The sequence below is a fragment of the Chroicocephalus ridibundus genome, chromosome 1 (genome assembly GCF_963924245.1).
Source record: "Chroicocephalus ridibundus chromosome 1, bChrRid1.1, whole genome shotgun sequence".
In the NCBI taxonomy this organism is placed as follows: Eukaryota; Metazoa; Chordata; class Aves; order Charadriiformes; family Laridae; genus Chroicocephalus; species Chroicocephalus ridibundus.
The window spans coordinates 141326627-141342374 of NC_086284.1; the positions used below are offsets into that span (position 1 = coordinate 141326627).

General features: G+C 43.5%; 1 protein-coding gene across 1 annotated transcript; it reads right to left on the reverse strand.

Annotated features, from left to right (window-relative positions):
• Nucleotides 1-9606: 9606 nt before the first annotated feature.
• On the reverse strand, nucleotides 9607-15467 carry LOC134525385 (stimulator of interferon genes protein-like). The gene is made up of 3 exons (XM_063356222.1): nucleotides 15417-15467; nucleotides 13184-13927; nucleotides 9607-12056 (listed from the first exon to the last, which is right to left on the reverse strand). Exons 2-3 carry the CDS (start codon nucleotides 13919-13921, stop codon nucleotides 11955-11957), a joined length of 840 nt encoding a protein of 279 aa, XP_063212292.1. The 5' UTR covers nucleotides 13922-13927; nucleotides 15417-15467; the 3' UTR covers nucleotides 9607-11954.
• Between the last annotated feature and the right edge of the window lie 281 nt (nucleotides 15468-15748).

Genomic DNA, 15748 nt, shown 5'->3' on the forward strand with positions numbered 1-15748 from the left:
TAGCTTGAAAACGAAAAAAGCATTGACACAAAAGTTATTCTCCGGGAGAAAACGCACAGTATATAAATGAACATAGGGTACACACCGCTGCAGCATTAGAGGTCAGATCAATTTTAAAATCTTCATTTTCCTCCAGGAATTTTGATTCAACTACACTTTGTGCCCTGCAAGTAGCACATTATTTATGCCAATGAACCTCCATAAAGCAGGTATCACTTTCATGGACTGAGCACAATCGCTCTCGAGCACATGTTCGTCCATTTCCTGTCTTATTGTGCTTTAGTACTTTTTCCTCTCTCTTAATACTGGATTTCTGTCTAACACAGAGGCCTGTTTCATGGAAGCTGAAGATGCCTGTGCCTTGTCTGTAGAGCTTGGGCACAGGATGAGTGAGGAAGCTGGATTTGGTGTTCGTGGCTGAGATGAAGCTATGCCAGCCCTTTCCTATGGAAGCTCCTTTGCCAGTTCAGGAGGACGTTTGTTCAAGGCCAGATTCTGACTAAATCATGCAAATTTAGTATAGAAAAATGTCAATGACACCATTACACTTATAGAAAAAAAATCAGTAAAAAGCTACTTGTGATACCTAATTAAACAAAAGCTCTTGAGAGACCAAGAAGATGTTTTCAATGCTACTTCTCTGTGTTAGAATTTAATCCATTTCCCTCGGATGTGGAAGGCAGGTGTGGAGCATGAACAGGCCTGTTTGTTATTCAATTTATTTTTTTAAGTTTGAAATTATTAATTACAGGAAATCTAGGTATCCATTTAGTGATGTTTGATATGAGGCACAAGTAATGTGTAGGCATTTGTGATCCCAGAGGTCCCTTCTGGATCACGAGCCTCTGCCAGCTGGTGTTAAAGCTGGTGGTAAATATCATAACTCGGTGGCATCATCCCTGTTTCCTTTATTGACTGTAAAGCACCCAGCCTTCTTCAAAGGCCCAGTAAAACACAGATGCAGCCTTGATGAAGGGACAGCACCTTCTACTTGCTGTCCGATTAAATTTATTCTGCCGCAGGGTGTCTGGAGGATCACTGACTGCTATGGGCAAGGGGACCAGCCAGCGCTCCCCAAATCCCATCTCTGAGAGATACTGGCTGTTCCCTATGTCGACACAAAATACAGACTGCTAGACTCAGCTCAATAACACAGGCAGTTTTCAAGTAACTTTTGAAGGAAAAGGTAATACACATCACAGAGGCCAATGGGAGAAAAAAAGGCAACGTGAATATGTTTACAAGGGTAGCTCATCCTGGTCAGCTTTCGCCGAGGACATGACTGACTCATCCAAACTTAGGATTTTAGTAAAACATTTGACTAGGACTCCACATAGGGAATTATTAACAAGCTTTTTGGAAAAAAATATTGTATTTTATACATTCAGTAGTGGTCTTGTTGCAAAATGCAGATATCTGCTAGTAATGTCTAACGTGACAGAAGGTTGTGTCCAAATAACGCAAGACTGTAAGACAACGTCAAAATGGGTGAAGACCCAAGCCTAATACAATAAGAACTGCATGACCTGAGGAGGACTCTAGTAAAAGAAACTAGATGAAACGGAACAGCAGAAAGTGCAGTGGTACAGACTAATAACAAGAATTAATCTGTGAGATTAGCAGTTGGAAATGACAAAAGACCTGTGCACCTCAGCCAATGCTAAGTGTTTGTATGGACTAGCTTAGTGAAATGACACATTTGGAGGAATGCATTTATTGTCCATAAGCGTGTCAGAATTGGTTAGGATGGAGGGAGAAAAGTTAAGGTGAAGTACAAATCTGGCATGAAGTAAGGAATAGACTGTCCATCTTAATTTTAAGATGAAAATCTGATTTAGGGTAAGATATGTGAGGATTGCATTGAAAAAGTGTTAAAAATAAAGCCTGCTCGGAAACCACGTATTAGTTTTAGGATACAAGATATTTTTTTTTATTTTCTCTGAAGTCTATGTTCCCTAATTTCCAGACCTAGTTTTTTAGAAAATTTAACTTGAAATCTTAAATTTTATCATCAAGTGGACTTCTGGCTGTGTCTCCAAGCAGCTGAGACCTGGGGCTCCGGATTTGGCTCTGAAATGTACAACTGCACAAGAAGAATTTTATGGATAATTGTCATCGGAAATGGGGCAGTAATACCCAGGACTTGTGCACCAGACTGTGCCAAGCTCCTCCAAAACACAAGCAGTTCATCCTTTCATAGTCAAACAGGGCCTCTCTATGGAAGAATGGCACACTTGTTACCTGGACCATGGATGGTGGTACCCCCCACCCTCTCTCTGTGTGTGTTATCATTTGCATTCTAACCACATGCCTGGTTATATCAAGGGAAGGAGAATCTTGGATGGTGCAAATTTCTACTTTGGAAAAGAGAGAAGCAGGTGAATGTATTTCATTACAGGAAATAACAGATATGACCAGTTTTCGACCAGTGAGTTTTCAACATTAGAGATTCACTGGCTAAGAAAGCTAAGAAAGCAATGGGCATGTTGTAGGTAAATTAACAGATGGCTAGTATTGGCATAATAATTTGATAATACATCCTTTTCTAGCATATGAATGGAAGATACCTTGATGTGCTACTCACAGCTATGTGTGAGTCATTGCCTCCTAACTCCTGTGGAGGGATAGTCCCATGCAAATGGACTTAGCCATCACAGATATTCCTTTGCTTCAAAAGACACTTTCTAGCCTAGTATACAAATTGCAACCATTTCTTGGTTTTCATCCTGCCACGGAAATATGCAGGCAGTTTCCTTCCACATCCCTCTGCCTCCACACAGTCTCATCTAACAGAGAAAACAAACACCAGCCATGAAACTACATCATCCAAGATAGAATGAAAATGTCCTCAGCCAAAATTAACATCCCTTTGCAACAAATAGTTCCCTCTGCAATTGCATTGCCCCTTCATGTGGTGGCCTTTCTTTGGCAACAGACTCCTTACCAGCTAAATGTCCACACTTGCCCTGTGTGAAGTTCAGCAGCGGAGAGCCAAGGTCACACAGTAAATGGGATGTACCTTGAAAGTATGGCTGGCTTTTTGAAACTCTTCCTCATTGAAAAAGGGCTGTCATGTCAAGGTGACAAAGAAACAAGAAAATGATGCCCACATAAGATCTGCAATAGGAGAACAGCAGAACTTTAACACGGAAACTGGGTGTAAAATTACACTTTTGATCATTATCATGATTGCAGAATGTAAGTGCCAACTAATTCAATCTATTTGTTTACATTGTAGATACTTAAGAAGATTGGGAGGGTAAGGAATCACACTGCTCTGGTTTTTAAATGAGCTGTCCTGAAATAATTTCTATTAAAAGGATGGATGTCAGTATATAATAGCAAATTGATTTCTTCATACGTTCGCACAACTCCTTAAATGAATGGTATAGTGACTCAGTAATGTAGAATTTTACAGACAAGAAGAACATGTGTGTATATGGATTAACAAGGAGCTCCTGGACAAATTCAAAAGCAAAAAGAAGGCCTACAGAGGGTGGAAGCAAGGACAGGTTGACTGGGTGCAATGCAGAGAAACTATCTGAGTGGCCAGGAACCAGATTAGGCAAGCTAAAGCCCAGATAGAATTAAATCTAGCTAGGGACATGAAGGAGAACAAAAAAAACTTCTATAAGTACGTCAGGGATAAAGGCAAGACTAGGGAAGATGTGGGCCCTCTCAGGCAGGAGACAGGAGACTCCCATTTTCAAACAGGGAAAAAAGGAAGACCCAGGGAACTACAGACCGGTCAGTCTCACCTCTGTGCCTGGCAAGATCATGGAGCAGATCCTCCTGGAAACTCTGCTAAGGCACATGGAAAATAAGGAGGTGATTGGTGACAACCAACATGGCTTCACCAAAGGCAAACTGTGCCTGACAAATTTGGTGACCTTCTATGATGTTGCTACAGCATTGGTGGATAAGGGGAGAGCAACCGACATCATCTACCTGGACTTAAGCAAAGCATTTGACACTGTCCCTCACGACATCCTGGTCTATAAGTTGGAAAAGCATGGATTTGATGGATGGACCACTCGATGGATAAGGAAGGAACTGGCTAGATGGCTGCACTCAAAGGGTTGCAGTCAGTGGCTCAATGTCCACATGGAAATCAGTGACAAGTGGCATAACTCAGGGATCAGTACTGGGACCAGTGCTGTTTAACACCTTTGTCAGTGACATGGACAGTGAGATTGAGTGCACCCTCAGCAAGTTTGCCGACGTCACCAAGCTGTGTGGTGCAGTCGACACGGTGGAGGGAAGGGATGCCATCCAGAGGGACCTGGACAGGTTTGAGACGTGGGCCTATGCCAACATCATGAAGTTCAACAATGCCAAGTGCCAAGGTCCTGCACCTGGGTCATGGCAATCCCAGGCACAAATACAGGTTGCGTGGAGACTGGGCTGAGAGCAGCCCTGAGGAGAAGGACTCGGGGGTTCTGGTGGACGAGAAGCTCAACCTGAGAAGGCAATGCACACTTGCAGCCCAGAAAGCCAACCGCATCCTGGGCTGCATCAAAAGAAGCGTGGCCAGCAGGTCGAGGGAGGTGATTCTACCCCTCTACTCCACTCTCGTAAAACATCACCTGGAGCACTGCATGCAGCTCTGGAGTCCTCAGCAGAAGAAGGACAAGGACTTGTTGGAACAGATCTAGTCAAGGGCCACAAAGATGATCCGAGGGCTGGAGCACCTCTGCTATGAGGACAGGCTGAGAGAGTTGGGGTTGTTCAGCCTGGAGAAGAGAAGGCTCCAAGGAGACCTTACAGCAGCCTTCCAGTACCTAAAGGGGGCCTACAGGAAGGATGGGGAGGGACCCTTTATCAAGGAGTGTAACAAGAGGACATGGGGTAATGGTTTCAAATTGAAGGAGGGGAGATTTAGATTAGATAGTAGGAATAAATTCTTTACAGGTAGAGTGGTGAGGCACTGGAACAGGTTTCCCAGGGAAGTTGTGGATGCCCCATCCCTGGAAGTGTTCAAGGCCAGGCTGGATGGGGCTTTGAGCAGCCTGGTCTAGTGGGAGGTGTCCCTGCCCATGGCAGGGCGGTTGGAACTAGAGGTCCCTTCCAACCCAAACAGTTCTATGATTCTATGTTATATTTATATATATATATACTGGAAGTTAGTACTAGGGCAGTGCTCAGCTCCTCTTCTCTGCCATACACCAGAGACATAGATACGGAAGACCTTTTCCTCCATGAATTGTATATGTTTTCTAAACCCAGCTGCATCATATTTATTTGTGCCTAGTCAGAACTGACAGGGTGCTATGAATACTCCATTTTACATTTGTATGCACGGTATCAGGTATTACAGGACCTTAACAATAAATAACTACTGAAAAAAACATATACGTGTGTCAGTAGAGTAGATAAGAAAAAAGGAGTCTTCCATGAGCTCTGTGAGCATAATAACCAGTTAAGGAAACACCATATACCCATGCAAATTGCTTTTGCCTACTGATCTAGGATATTTCAAATATCTTATAAGCAATCTACAAGTAAGCTCTTCCCATGGTACATGTGCATGCTACTGAATGGCACAAGAATTTCAGAAAATCACTCATCAGCCACTGTAGCACATTTCTTTTCATACAAGGTACACAAAGTAGGTGGCCACAAATGGTTGAATGTGACTGGAATGTACTATGGCCTAAGAAAATTACCCACAAGATCTGTTAGAGCTTTTGTGATTTTTTCAGCTACTTTGGACGTTCTGCTTTTGTTCTCTTCAACAACATAGGTTTCTATTTTTTCCTCTTCCACCAGAAAATTTCTGAGGCTGGGCAGTGCCCTTCTTCATCTTTTTCTTAGAGCTTGCACTGAAATGGGAGTCCTTTGCAGTTCACAGGCTCAATTATGTGGTACCTTTTCCTCAAGGCTTTCATGCCATGAGACCCTGCATAACTCAGAGGCTACACAGTAACTTGTGTATTTCAGTTTATCTTAAAGTATACTGAACTGGCTGTATAAAAACAGGAGCAACAGAGTATGCTAAGGGTACTAACCCTCTCTTCCCTACCTTTTTCATTTCTTCTTTCTGATTTACTCCAGCCCTTTCCACAGTACTCTATGGAAATCTTCATACATAAAAGCAATTGACTCTTTAGCAGCTTTTATAATGAAGTTGTCAATGAAGGGTGATTCACAGGTTAAAAAAAAAAAAGGAAGAGGGAAATGGAGAAGAAAGGCTGCCCCTTTTTTTATATATATATTAGATATTAGGAAGAGATTCTTTACTGTCAGGGTGGTGAGGCTCTGGAACAGGTTGCCCAGGGAAGTTGGGCAGGAAGTTGGGCAGCAGATCAGGCTGGATGAGGCTTTGAACAGACTGGTTCTAGTGGGAGGTGCCCCTGCCCATGGCAGGGGGCTGGAACTAGAGGATCTTTAAGGTCTGTTCTAAGCTAAACCATTCTGCGTTTCTATGAAATTGGATAGGTTTTCATTATATATAAACAGTCTGTGCAAATATATAAAGGCGTTTTACTTTTTAATCGGAAATTCATGCATTGTCCTCCCAGTCTTCTTGGAGGTCTATGTGATTTCGGAAGATGCATGGAAACAAACCCACAATAACTGTAGTTGAAAGCTATTTTAATCCTGACTGTTTAAATAATTTGATCTTTGCCACTTTTATTCACATGTATTTAACAGAAAAAATGGAGAAGTCGTCTGTTTAGTTCTGATCCTTGCCAACCCTGTTTTTTGGGGACTCAACAGGTCCCCCGCTCTTCAATGCCATGACCAACATGGGGAACTTCAGTGGGATCTCCTTAGACCAGGTTTTACTCTTGTAGCATTTCTAGTTCAAAAAAATAAACAAACAAAAAAATCGCCCCTTCCTCCCCCAAAATCAAAACAAGAGTAGCAGCACAAGCCATTTGTTTTTTTCATCAGAAAGTCTAGGGAGAATCAAACATTATTTTCTTCCACAGTCTAAAATCGCTGACTAGGGGACATAAAGAGTTCCTGAGTAAGTATGCATAGGCAACACCAGAGCAAGCATCCCACAGCGTCACTGACCATGTATCCTAACATGGAAACTCCTGGGCAGCTCCAAAAGGCAGAGAGACTGCCATCTGTGCAAGGACTTTTATTGTGCAAAGATCCAACTCTAAATCTTTGGAATTGACCAGACTGCACTTTTCCCTTCTTCTATGCATTCCAAAGGCCTTTTAGAATCACTAAAACTAAGCTTTACTCGTGCAAATGTATGACAATGACCCCAGATTGAGACGAAAGACCAACACAAGGGAATAATGAACAAGCCATTCACACCCATAGCACCTTCTTTTCCTCCTGTCTGTTGTCAGTCCAGCAACGCTTGCCCTGCTTTTCTGGGTTCTCACAACAACATCTGAATGGCTAGAAAATAACAGAAGATTATCAAGATGAAGCTGTGCAGCTCTTCTCTGCCACGACTTTTTAGGTGTGGGATATCCTGCAGAACGTCGGCCTCACATGCCGGGAGCCTCTCCTTTCCCTCTGCCCAGCTGACCGTACTTGGATGCTCTCAGAGAAGGCAGTCTTTCCTCCCTTCAGAATTTTCCACTGCCCAGGGCATAAATAGACAAAACCAGCTATGAACAGAGTTACTAAAATGCTACCCAGCCTGTCATGCCCTCCATAGCTTCTCTATTAAAATTGCTAACAAGCACTTATTGCTGTCGGAGGCATTTGTGGTCCCTGCCATATTGCTGGGACTAAAGAGCGTGAGCTCCCAAGGGGCTGAGTGACACATTTTTTGTTAAAATAATACTAATTTATTTCTACTTTGGTTATTCTGATTCTCAACACTAAATTATTTGGAGTTTGCTTTCTCATCCCTTTTCTCCAAGCACAGGAGCTATGGGCCTCCTTTTAAAAAAACGAAGATAGATTCTTATACATTCAGGTCTTTCCAGGAGATGGAAATTTAAGGGAAATGGCAATGATCATGAAAGTTATGATAAATTTACCAGAACTACAACAATTTGCATTGGAGCAATAACTAGAGTTTGTCTTAGATCCCATAAAGTGTCGTCAGGTTGGAGGAATATTTTAACTACGTTAGATTCGGTTATACTGGGGCTGTTGCTAAAGTGCTGAGCACTCAACTGCTGATCTTCTTCATTTTACTTTTTTAGCTCTTTCTCAGTCTTCAGTGTTGCTCCATTGCCTGAGCTGCTAAGAGACTTCACTACAGTGTGACAGTCTTGTGCTCTGGTGGGAAAGAAGTGCAATGATTTAGCAGAGCTCCTGCAGTGTCCCAGGACGGGCTGGTGCAGGCTGGAAAGACAGGTCTTACCCACAACTTGTTACTCTGAAGAAGCCCCAAAGGGCACGGAGAATAAAAGCATAAGGAACACATTTTTAATGCTTGGGAAAGAGCTGTATACATAGATATGGCTCAGTGTGTGTTACCTACGTATGTGTATAAAAACTAAAAGTTAGATCCAGATCACAGTGGACACCATGTAAAACCAAGAGGACACCTGCATCTCCTGAGTTAGTTCAGTCATGAGGGCTATCAAAATCTAGGGTCTAAATGTTTTTGGCAGCCAATTCTGACTAGACCTTCAGAGTACAGTGACAACTATACAGCGATAGTCTCCTCCCAAAGATGGATGAGCCAATGAAACCAGAAGTTTTCTCACTACTTGATAAGAGGAACTTCTGGCAAAAACTAGTTTGAATAAGACTCAGGAAGAAGAAAAAATTATGAGGGACAGAAGGAAGAGCTAGGAAACTGATGATCCATTTTTTGACAAATAGTGTCACGGCACAGTTTCTCCCTAAGCGAAGAGGTGCCAGAAGCCACACATGATAATGTGGCTAGTGTAGGCAGTGGCCTCATCATCAAGGAACGGCTCAGTCCACACAGCCCAGGTGTGGCAAAAGCAGGGCAGGACAGGTGGTAGTCATCAGGTTCAGTACAGAGTCCGGACCACCAGAGATAGCCAGATCTGCCAGGTGCATGTGAAGCCAAGTCAATTGTCAAGCCTGGAAGTCAGGGCCAGGATCAGGTCTGGAGACAGTAGCCAGGGTCAGACACAGCCCAGTGACTGCCAGGCAGGTCCACAGCAACGTGGCAGGTCCCAGGTCAAGCCAAGACTTCACTCCAAGGGTCAGGGTCTGGATCAACAGGGCACGTGGCCAGGCACAGACACGGCTGTGACCCAGCTGCAGCTGTAGCTTGGGCAGGACTTAACGGGAAACCCCTATCCTAAAACAGCTCCTGGGGAAGGGGCGGAGGGGCAATTCAGCCCTTGCTGCAGCCTCTAGCCTTCTTCACAACAGACTTCAAGGTCACCAGGTGTGGTCTTTCCAAGCTAGCCATGAGCCCTGGCAGCCAAACCCCCGGAAGGCCAGAGGAGGCACTCCGGCTCTCACACACAGATGTTAAGCACAGTGACTAGAGGGGTTTCCAGCAGACATACACATCTGAAAAAAAGACACAAAACTCACGTATGTAAGCACAAGTGAGACAGAGAGCTGGGCTAGAATTTAAGTGTCATATTGGATTTCTGTTCCTTGCCTGAAGACAAACTATGGTGTAAATATGTAAAACTATAGACACATTGTGATAGAGGACACTAAATAAGTGTGTTTGGTTTGGGTTTTTTATTGCAAACAAGGATGAACATTTTGCAAAAGTGAAAGCAAGATATTGAAACAATGAAAATCCATAACCTTCCAATAAAAATATGGCAGGTAATTTATTTATTTGACATACATATTATTTGCTCAATATGTTCAGTTTATCAAGCTGCAGAAGGAGGTGGTTCTGCTTTTTAATCAGTAGACTAGGAGATAAGGTGCACACTTGTGGTCACACTAAAGGAAGGAAGACAGGGAATCAAATGGAAGATATGAGAGCGACTGGCTTCTCCCTGTGTACTCTTCATGTCCATTTGTATTCGTTTTCAGATCAAACACAAGCCATTATATAAGCCACTGGTGGGATGAATAACAGACTTGGATCAGTGACTGTGATGGAAAGCTGCTCCTTGGCCACTCAGACTGCTGGAAACATGATGCCAAAGCAGAGAGAGCAGGCACGGTTAACGGACATATGGGGAAGATGCTCTTTCTGACAAACCCAGTTCTCCTCATCTCAGGTGCCAGCAGATGGGCACAAGTGGTGAGCCCTTGGATTCTCCTTCCTTCCTTTCTTCAGGTGTTGTGAAATATATACCCATAAAACTACTGTTGTTGTTTTTCATGGGAAGGTCTTTCTGAACATTCCTTCACCCCTGCTATCATAGCACTTGCACATGAACACAGCTACTTCTAGGACATATATAAACAGTAACACAAAGCTAAATGTAACATCCTCAGTAAAATTCTAAGTGGGTCTTACTGGAAACTATAGGATGCAATATATATATATAATGTAACAAATAGGCTTTCTTTAGTAGTAATACAACAATTCAGCTGTGAATCATCCATTTCTTTCTGCTTTGAGGGTGATCATCTATATCAAAACTGCAGAACTACAGAAGTCCAGAGTAGTTGAGATTGGAAGGCACCTCTGGAAATCATCCAATCCAATGCCCTGCTCAAAGCAGGGTCAGCTACAGCAGGTTGCTCAGAGCAGTGTCCAGGTGGGTTTTGAGTAGCTCCATGGATGGAGGCTCCTCAACCTCCCTGGACAGCCTGTTCCAATGTTCAATCAACTTCACTGTAAAAGGGGATTTCTTCTCATGTTTAAGTGGAATTTCCTGTATTTAAGTTTATGCCCACTGCCTCTTGTCCTTTCACTGCATATCACCGAGAAGAGTCTGGCTCCATTTTTCACATTCCCTCCCATCAGGTATTTATACATATTGACAAGATCCCCCTGAATCTTCTCTTCTCTACCCAATCTTACCCTTTCAGACAGCATGATGGTGGGTTTTGATCGGTTTTGACCAAAGTTTATCTTTCCGATTACCAGTTTCATTAGAAAAAAGAAACTATGTCCATTTACCCATACAGCAATCTGCAAATATTTTATGCAGTAGAAAAACAAGAAACAAATCATGCTTAGCTATTACATCATGGCATATGTTGGCAGCCAAAACCACAAAACTGGAGAGTGTTAACACAGGGATTTCCTCACTCTTTTGCATATGCAAAGCCAGCAGACCTGTAGGATATAAAGCTGATGCTGTTACCAGTTACTATAAACAACAACGTGTTTGTCGTCTTTAAATCAAATGGATTGGTTCATCATGTAAATGATAAGCCACTAGTTTAGGACAGGAATGCTTAAGAGCCCAGATTTGCTTTCCAGGATCCAAGCTGAATTTGTCCATTGGGTGGAAAATATCATCCTTTTTTTTTTTTTAATAAATAAAACTTTCAGCTGAAGTGCACTTAAGACTTGAGAGGCCTCAGTTAGGTCTCCAGGTAAGATGCATCTGGACAGATGTCTCTATTATTTCTGGGCTGGGCAGGCCAGCAGCAGGAGTGGCAACAACGTGATTGAATGTCTGGGACCCAGCAATTTTGGTCTGGGAAGTCGCACAATCTGTGATGCCCAGTGGTAGCAGTACGTCAGTACAACTGCCCCGGGTTTCTTTCCCTGACACAGTAGGTCAGGCCCCTTGCATGACACCCCTTCCCTTTTCTTGTAACTGTATATACCCAACAACTACCACCTGAAAATAACCAATGATCCACTGAAGTCCAGAGGGTCGCTGAGGTGCAGAAGAGAGAAGGAACATCTTGATGTAGGCAGAAATCAGCCTTGTAAAATGCTTTTTGTGGACTAAAAATGTCATCCCTGAAAAGGACAAGTCAGGGATTTGTCCTTCTGACAGACCACTGTTGTTCCCCAGCTGGAGCTCTCCAGGCCAGAAATAAAGGGGTGCATCACTGATGGCATCCATCTAAAGACACTGGTGTCCAGAAGGGATGAATTTCCAGAATCCACACTGGTCACTGGTGATTCCACTGCTGCTCTGCGCTGCCCACTGCTGCCCTTTTCATTAGCACTCTACCCCACACTCATTTACAGCACAGCAACTCCTTATAGACACTGACAAGACTAGACTTGGAGGTGAGCACTTGTCCCATCTCTTTTGTACAACCTACAGTGAAGATTAATTAAAGGGGATTTAGTAAAGAATGTGCTGTGCTCAACAGACAGTAAATCTCCTAGCCTTTTCTTTTTAGCTCCCCTGCAAATAAGCCTAAAATTGAGGGTAAATAAAGTTTTCCAGTGGATATTTTCCCCTATATTAGCCTTTAGTGAGCCCTCTGCCTTGTGCTTGAATGTCTGCATTTCCAAACACTTTATATTTTACACATTTTTCCCCTAACCTTTATCTTATGGGTGGCTCCTCAGGGCTGTGCATAAGTGTAGCTACCTCAGTAGGTGAAGAAAGGATTTTTTTCCCTTTGATACTTACACCATAAACTTTTGGGCTGCCGGTATTTTAGTCTTGAAATTATTTGAGGGTCAAGTGAAAATAGAAAACAATCCCTTTTTATTCCTGCTACCCAAAGCTGTTTTTATCAAGAGAAAAAGATACATATCTAACTTGTCAACTGCTCGGAGTATAAACACTCTTATTATACTCTTATTATACTCTCAGAGCATAAAATCTCTTCACAGTTCTCTTTTATCTGGACGATAACCACTATTCCAGTGCCAGGACTCTTTCTCCATGCAGTGGGAAACAAACTGGCAAAAACAGGGCCCTTCATCCCAGTGCCCCGATGTGGTCCCTGAGTAGAACTGGAAGTGCTTCTTGGCTACACAACAGGCATAATCAGAGGAGAAATAGTGCAAGGCTCGCTGGAACATCTCTTCGGCAGAGTATTCTCCCTCTCCAAAAGTCTCTGAGAAGTGCCTTCTGCACCCTGCAAGGGAGATGTAAACTAACTGGAGTTTCACTCGGGAATCACAGCCAACCAACAGGGAATCCTTTATCAGCAATGAGTTGGCCTCACCAGCAACTTGGGACATCTCCAGAAGTTTCTCATCAGCTGATTTGATTTTATAGTTGTAGACATAATTAACAAGAGTAGAAAAACTAGACAAAGTTGCAAAGACCATAATACAGCCAAGGAAAGTTGTATAGGAGTCACCAGAGTCCTGGCCTAACGAAACAAATAAGAAGATGGCATTAAACAAATACAAGCTTCCTAACAGGCAAGCTGATATCCAGAAGATAATATTGACTGATGAAAAAGGTGATACCCTAGACGATACCTCATTAATCATCCGGATGGCCTTTCTGTAGACCTCAGTATCTTCACAGATTATCTTCAGCTGGTCAGGCAGTGCCTCACTGAATGTGCCTCCTCTGCATCTTGGAATGACCTGATCATCCACTGCAGGTAGGGCCAGGAGGGGTTTCCCATTGTAAAGGGATGGAGGGCTATAAGGAACCATGGTGGCTTTCTTCATCTGATGGTTGGGAGTGCAAATGACCTTGATAACCTTATCCAAAAAGTGGGTGTCACTGGCATCAATGTAAGTCAAATGAGTGAGGTGCATTGGCACAAAACAGGGCACCAGCATGATGGGGATCACTGGCTTGCTTTCTAAACAGTCTTGGAAGACAGAGAGATTGGCTTCCAGAAGGCACCACCGACTCTGGACAAAGTCAGGGCTGAGGACTAAGACAATTTTCTGGCTTCCTTGAATGGCCTCAACCATGTTTTCAATTATTGTTTTACCTGGTATAAAGTCCCTCTCATGATAACAGGCCTTCAGATTCGGAATCATGGCTTCTAGGCTCTGGATAAGGTTCCTCGCCCAGGCTGAATTGATGTTACTATAACTGACAAAGATGTGGTGAGTCTCCTGGGTTGCCAGTGCAGGTAGCTCAGGAAGCATCTGTGGTCCTTGAAGATCTGTCATCCCTGCTCTTACAGACAATCCAGAACTGGTCTCACTAATACAAGTATCTGAAATGGGTTTAATTTCCTCTTTGAAATCCATCATTCTTTGCTGCAAAAGCAAACCATGAAGGCACAAATTATGAAATCATGCTCCATGAAACAAAGATAGAAATAAAATGCATAATTTTGCAAACTGTTCTGCTTACCAAAGGCATACCATTTGCCTTTCCATCCTTCTCAGGCTACACTATAAACTTGTGGTTTTGCATTCACAGACATACTGATAACACTGACAGACTCTGAGTTCAGGAGTTGGGGTATCAAGCGTCTGGCTTAGTCCCTGGCTTCAACTCAACTCCATGCTGGAAACTTAGTCACATTGGTGAGCACTGATTCATACTTTTAATTTAACACAGTGGAATTGTTTCTGAGAGCAAATGTTTTTCATCTAGGTAGAACTTTAATTAAATTACAATAGTAATTGTAAGTCACTATATATTCCATTCAAGCATTTGCAACAGCAAAGCTCCTTAGTGATAAATATTAATATTATCTAATTGGGATTTAATATTAGGAATGCACAGAATATTGTTCGCTACTTCTGATACCAACACAGAGAAGCAAGAAGCAGAGCTAGTATCATAAGTGCAGCAGCCCTCTCCAGACAGGTTCCACAGACCATCACCCTGCAAGGGAGATGTAAACTAACTGGAGTTTCACTCGGGAATCACAGCCAACCAACAGGGAATCCTTTATCAGGACAGACCAGGAGAAAGTGTCCTGAACTTCCGCAGATGGTCTGTCCCTCACTTTAGCCTAGCTATGCAAGACAAGAAGGAAGCGATCAGATTGCCTTGGAGCCCTGTATAAGAGCTAGGTGTAATCGCTGTGGAGGTTTTTGTTCTTGGTGCGAAAATCTCTCTGAAGCAATCCACCCATCCACACTGGAGAGGCTATGGGGAGAATAAAGTGATCTTTCCAAAACCCAGGGTGCTAGATGCCTGTTCCCCATGGACAACAATGTGTAGCAAGGCTCTATGTTGCTCCCTCTATCATCCAAGGCCTCATTAGTCTTAGAAAATATTACTTTTTGCGAAGATCTAGCATGCAAAATTTCAAGCATCTCTGCTTTATGAAAGCAAAAAGAAATAAGGGGTGCCAAACTGTGTCCTTCTACAGCCAAGTATTGTCACCTCACCCAGCACTGGTAAGCGCAACACCAGAACAAGTCACGTGTTAGCTTGCTGAGAACTGCATGGGTGGCACTTATTGTTCCCTGACTTCTGCAGCCTCCTCATTTTCCCCTTTGCCAGCTGATTGCACGGAAGCCCTCCTCTTCTTCCTGCCCTTCTCCTCCTCCGCCTCAGAAAGGAATTCCCCTCTGCTGGGCTCACATGAGGATCTGAAACCAAAACTAACCAGAGCTGCCAGCACCAGCAGAAAGACCAGAAGCCCGACAAACAGCCACCTTTGTTTTCCCTACATCTCCCACCATGGCCCTTGGCTGCTGGGAGTGGGGCATCGCCTCAGGAGTGGGGCAGCATCACAGCTGCGTGAAGGAGAGCAGCACGGCAAGAAGGAGGGAAGCATTTACTCACTGCCTGGGAAGGGATGAGCGATGAGCCCCTGCGGCTGCTGGTGTCAGCGTCTCCAACTTCCCTGATGGGAAGGAGGAGCCTTAGCTTCGGAGAGTGACAGAAAGGGAGGGAACTTGGCGAGAAGACAAATATGGTGGAGCGCTCTCAGCTTCTCCTGCAAGCATCTCTACACACTTGGAAATCCCAGAACTCCGTTCTTGATGTTCCTTTCTTGTAGAACAAGTGCATTTGGTTCTGCGTGCCTGAACTTGTTTAATAACAATAGGTGTTTTCCTGCAAATTCTCCGCTATTCAATGAGGTGCTGCTGTTGTTCATGTCTCTCAAATGTAAT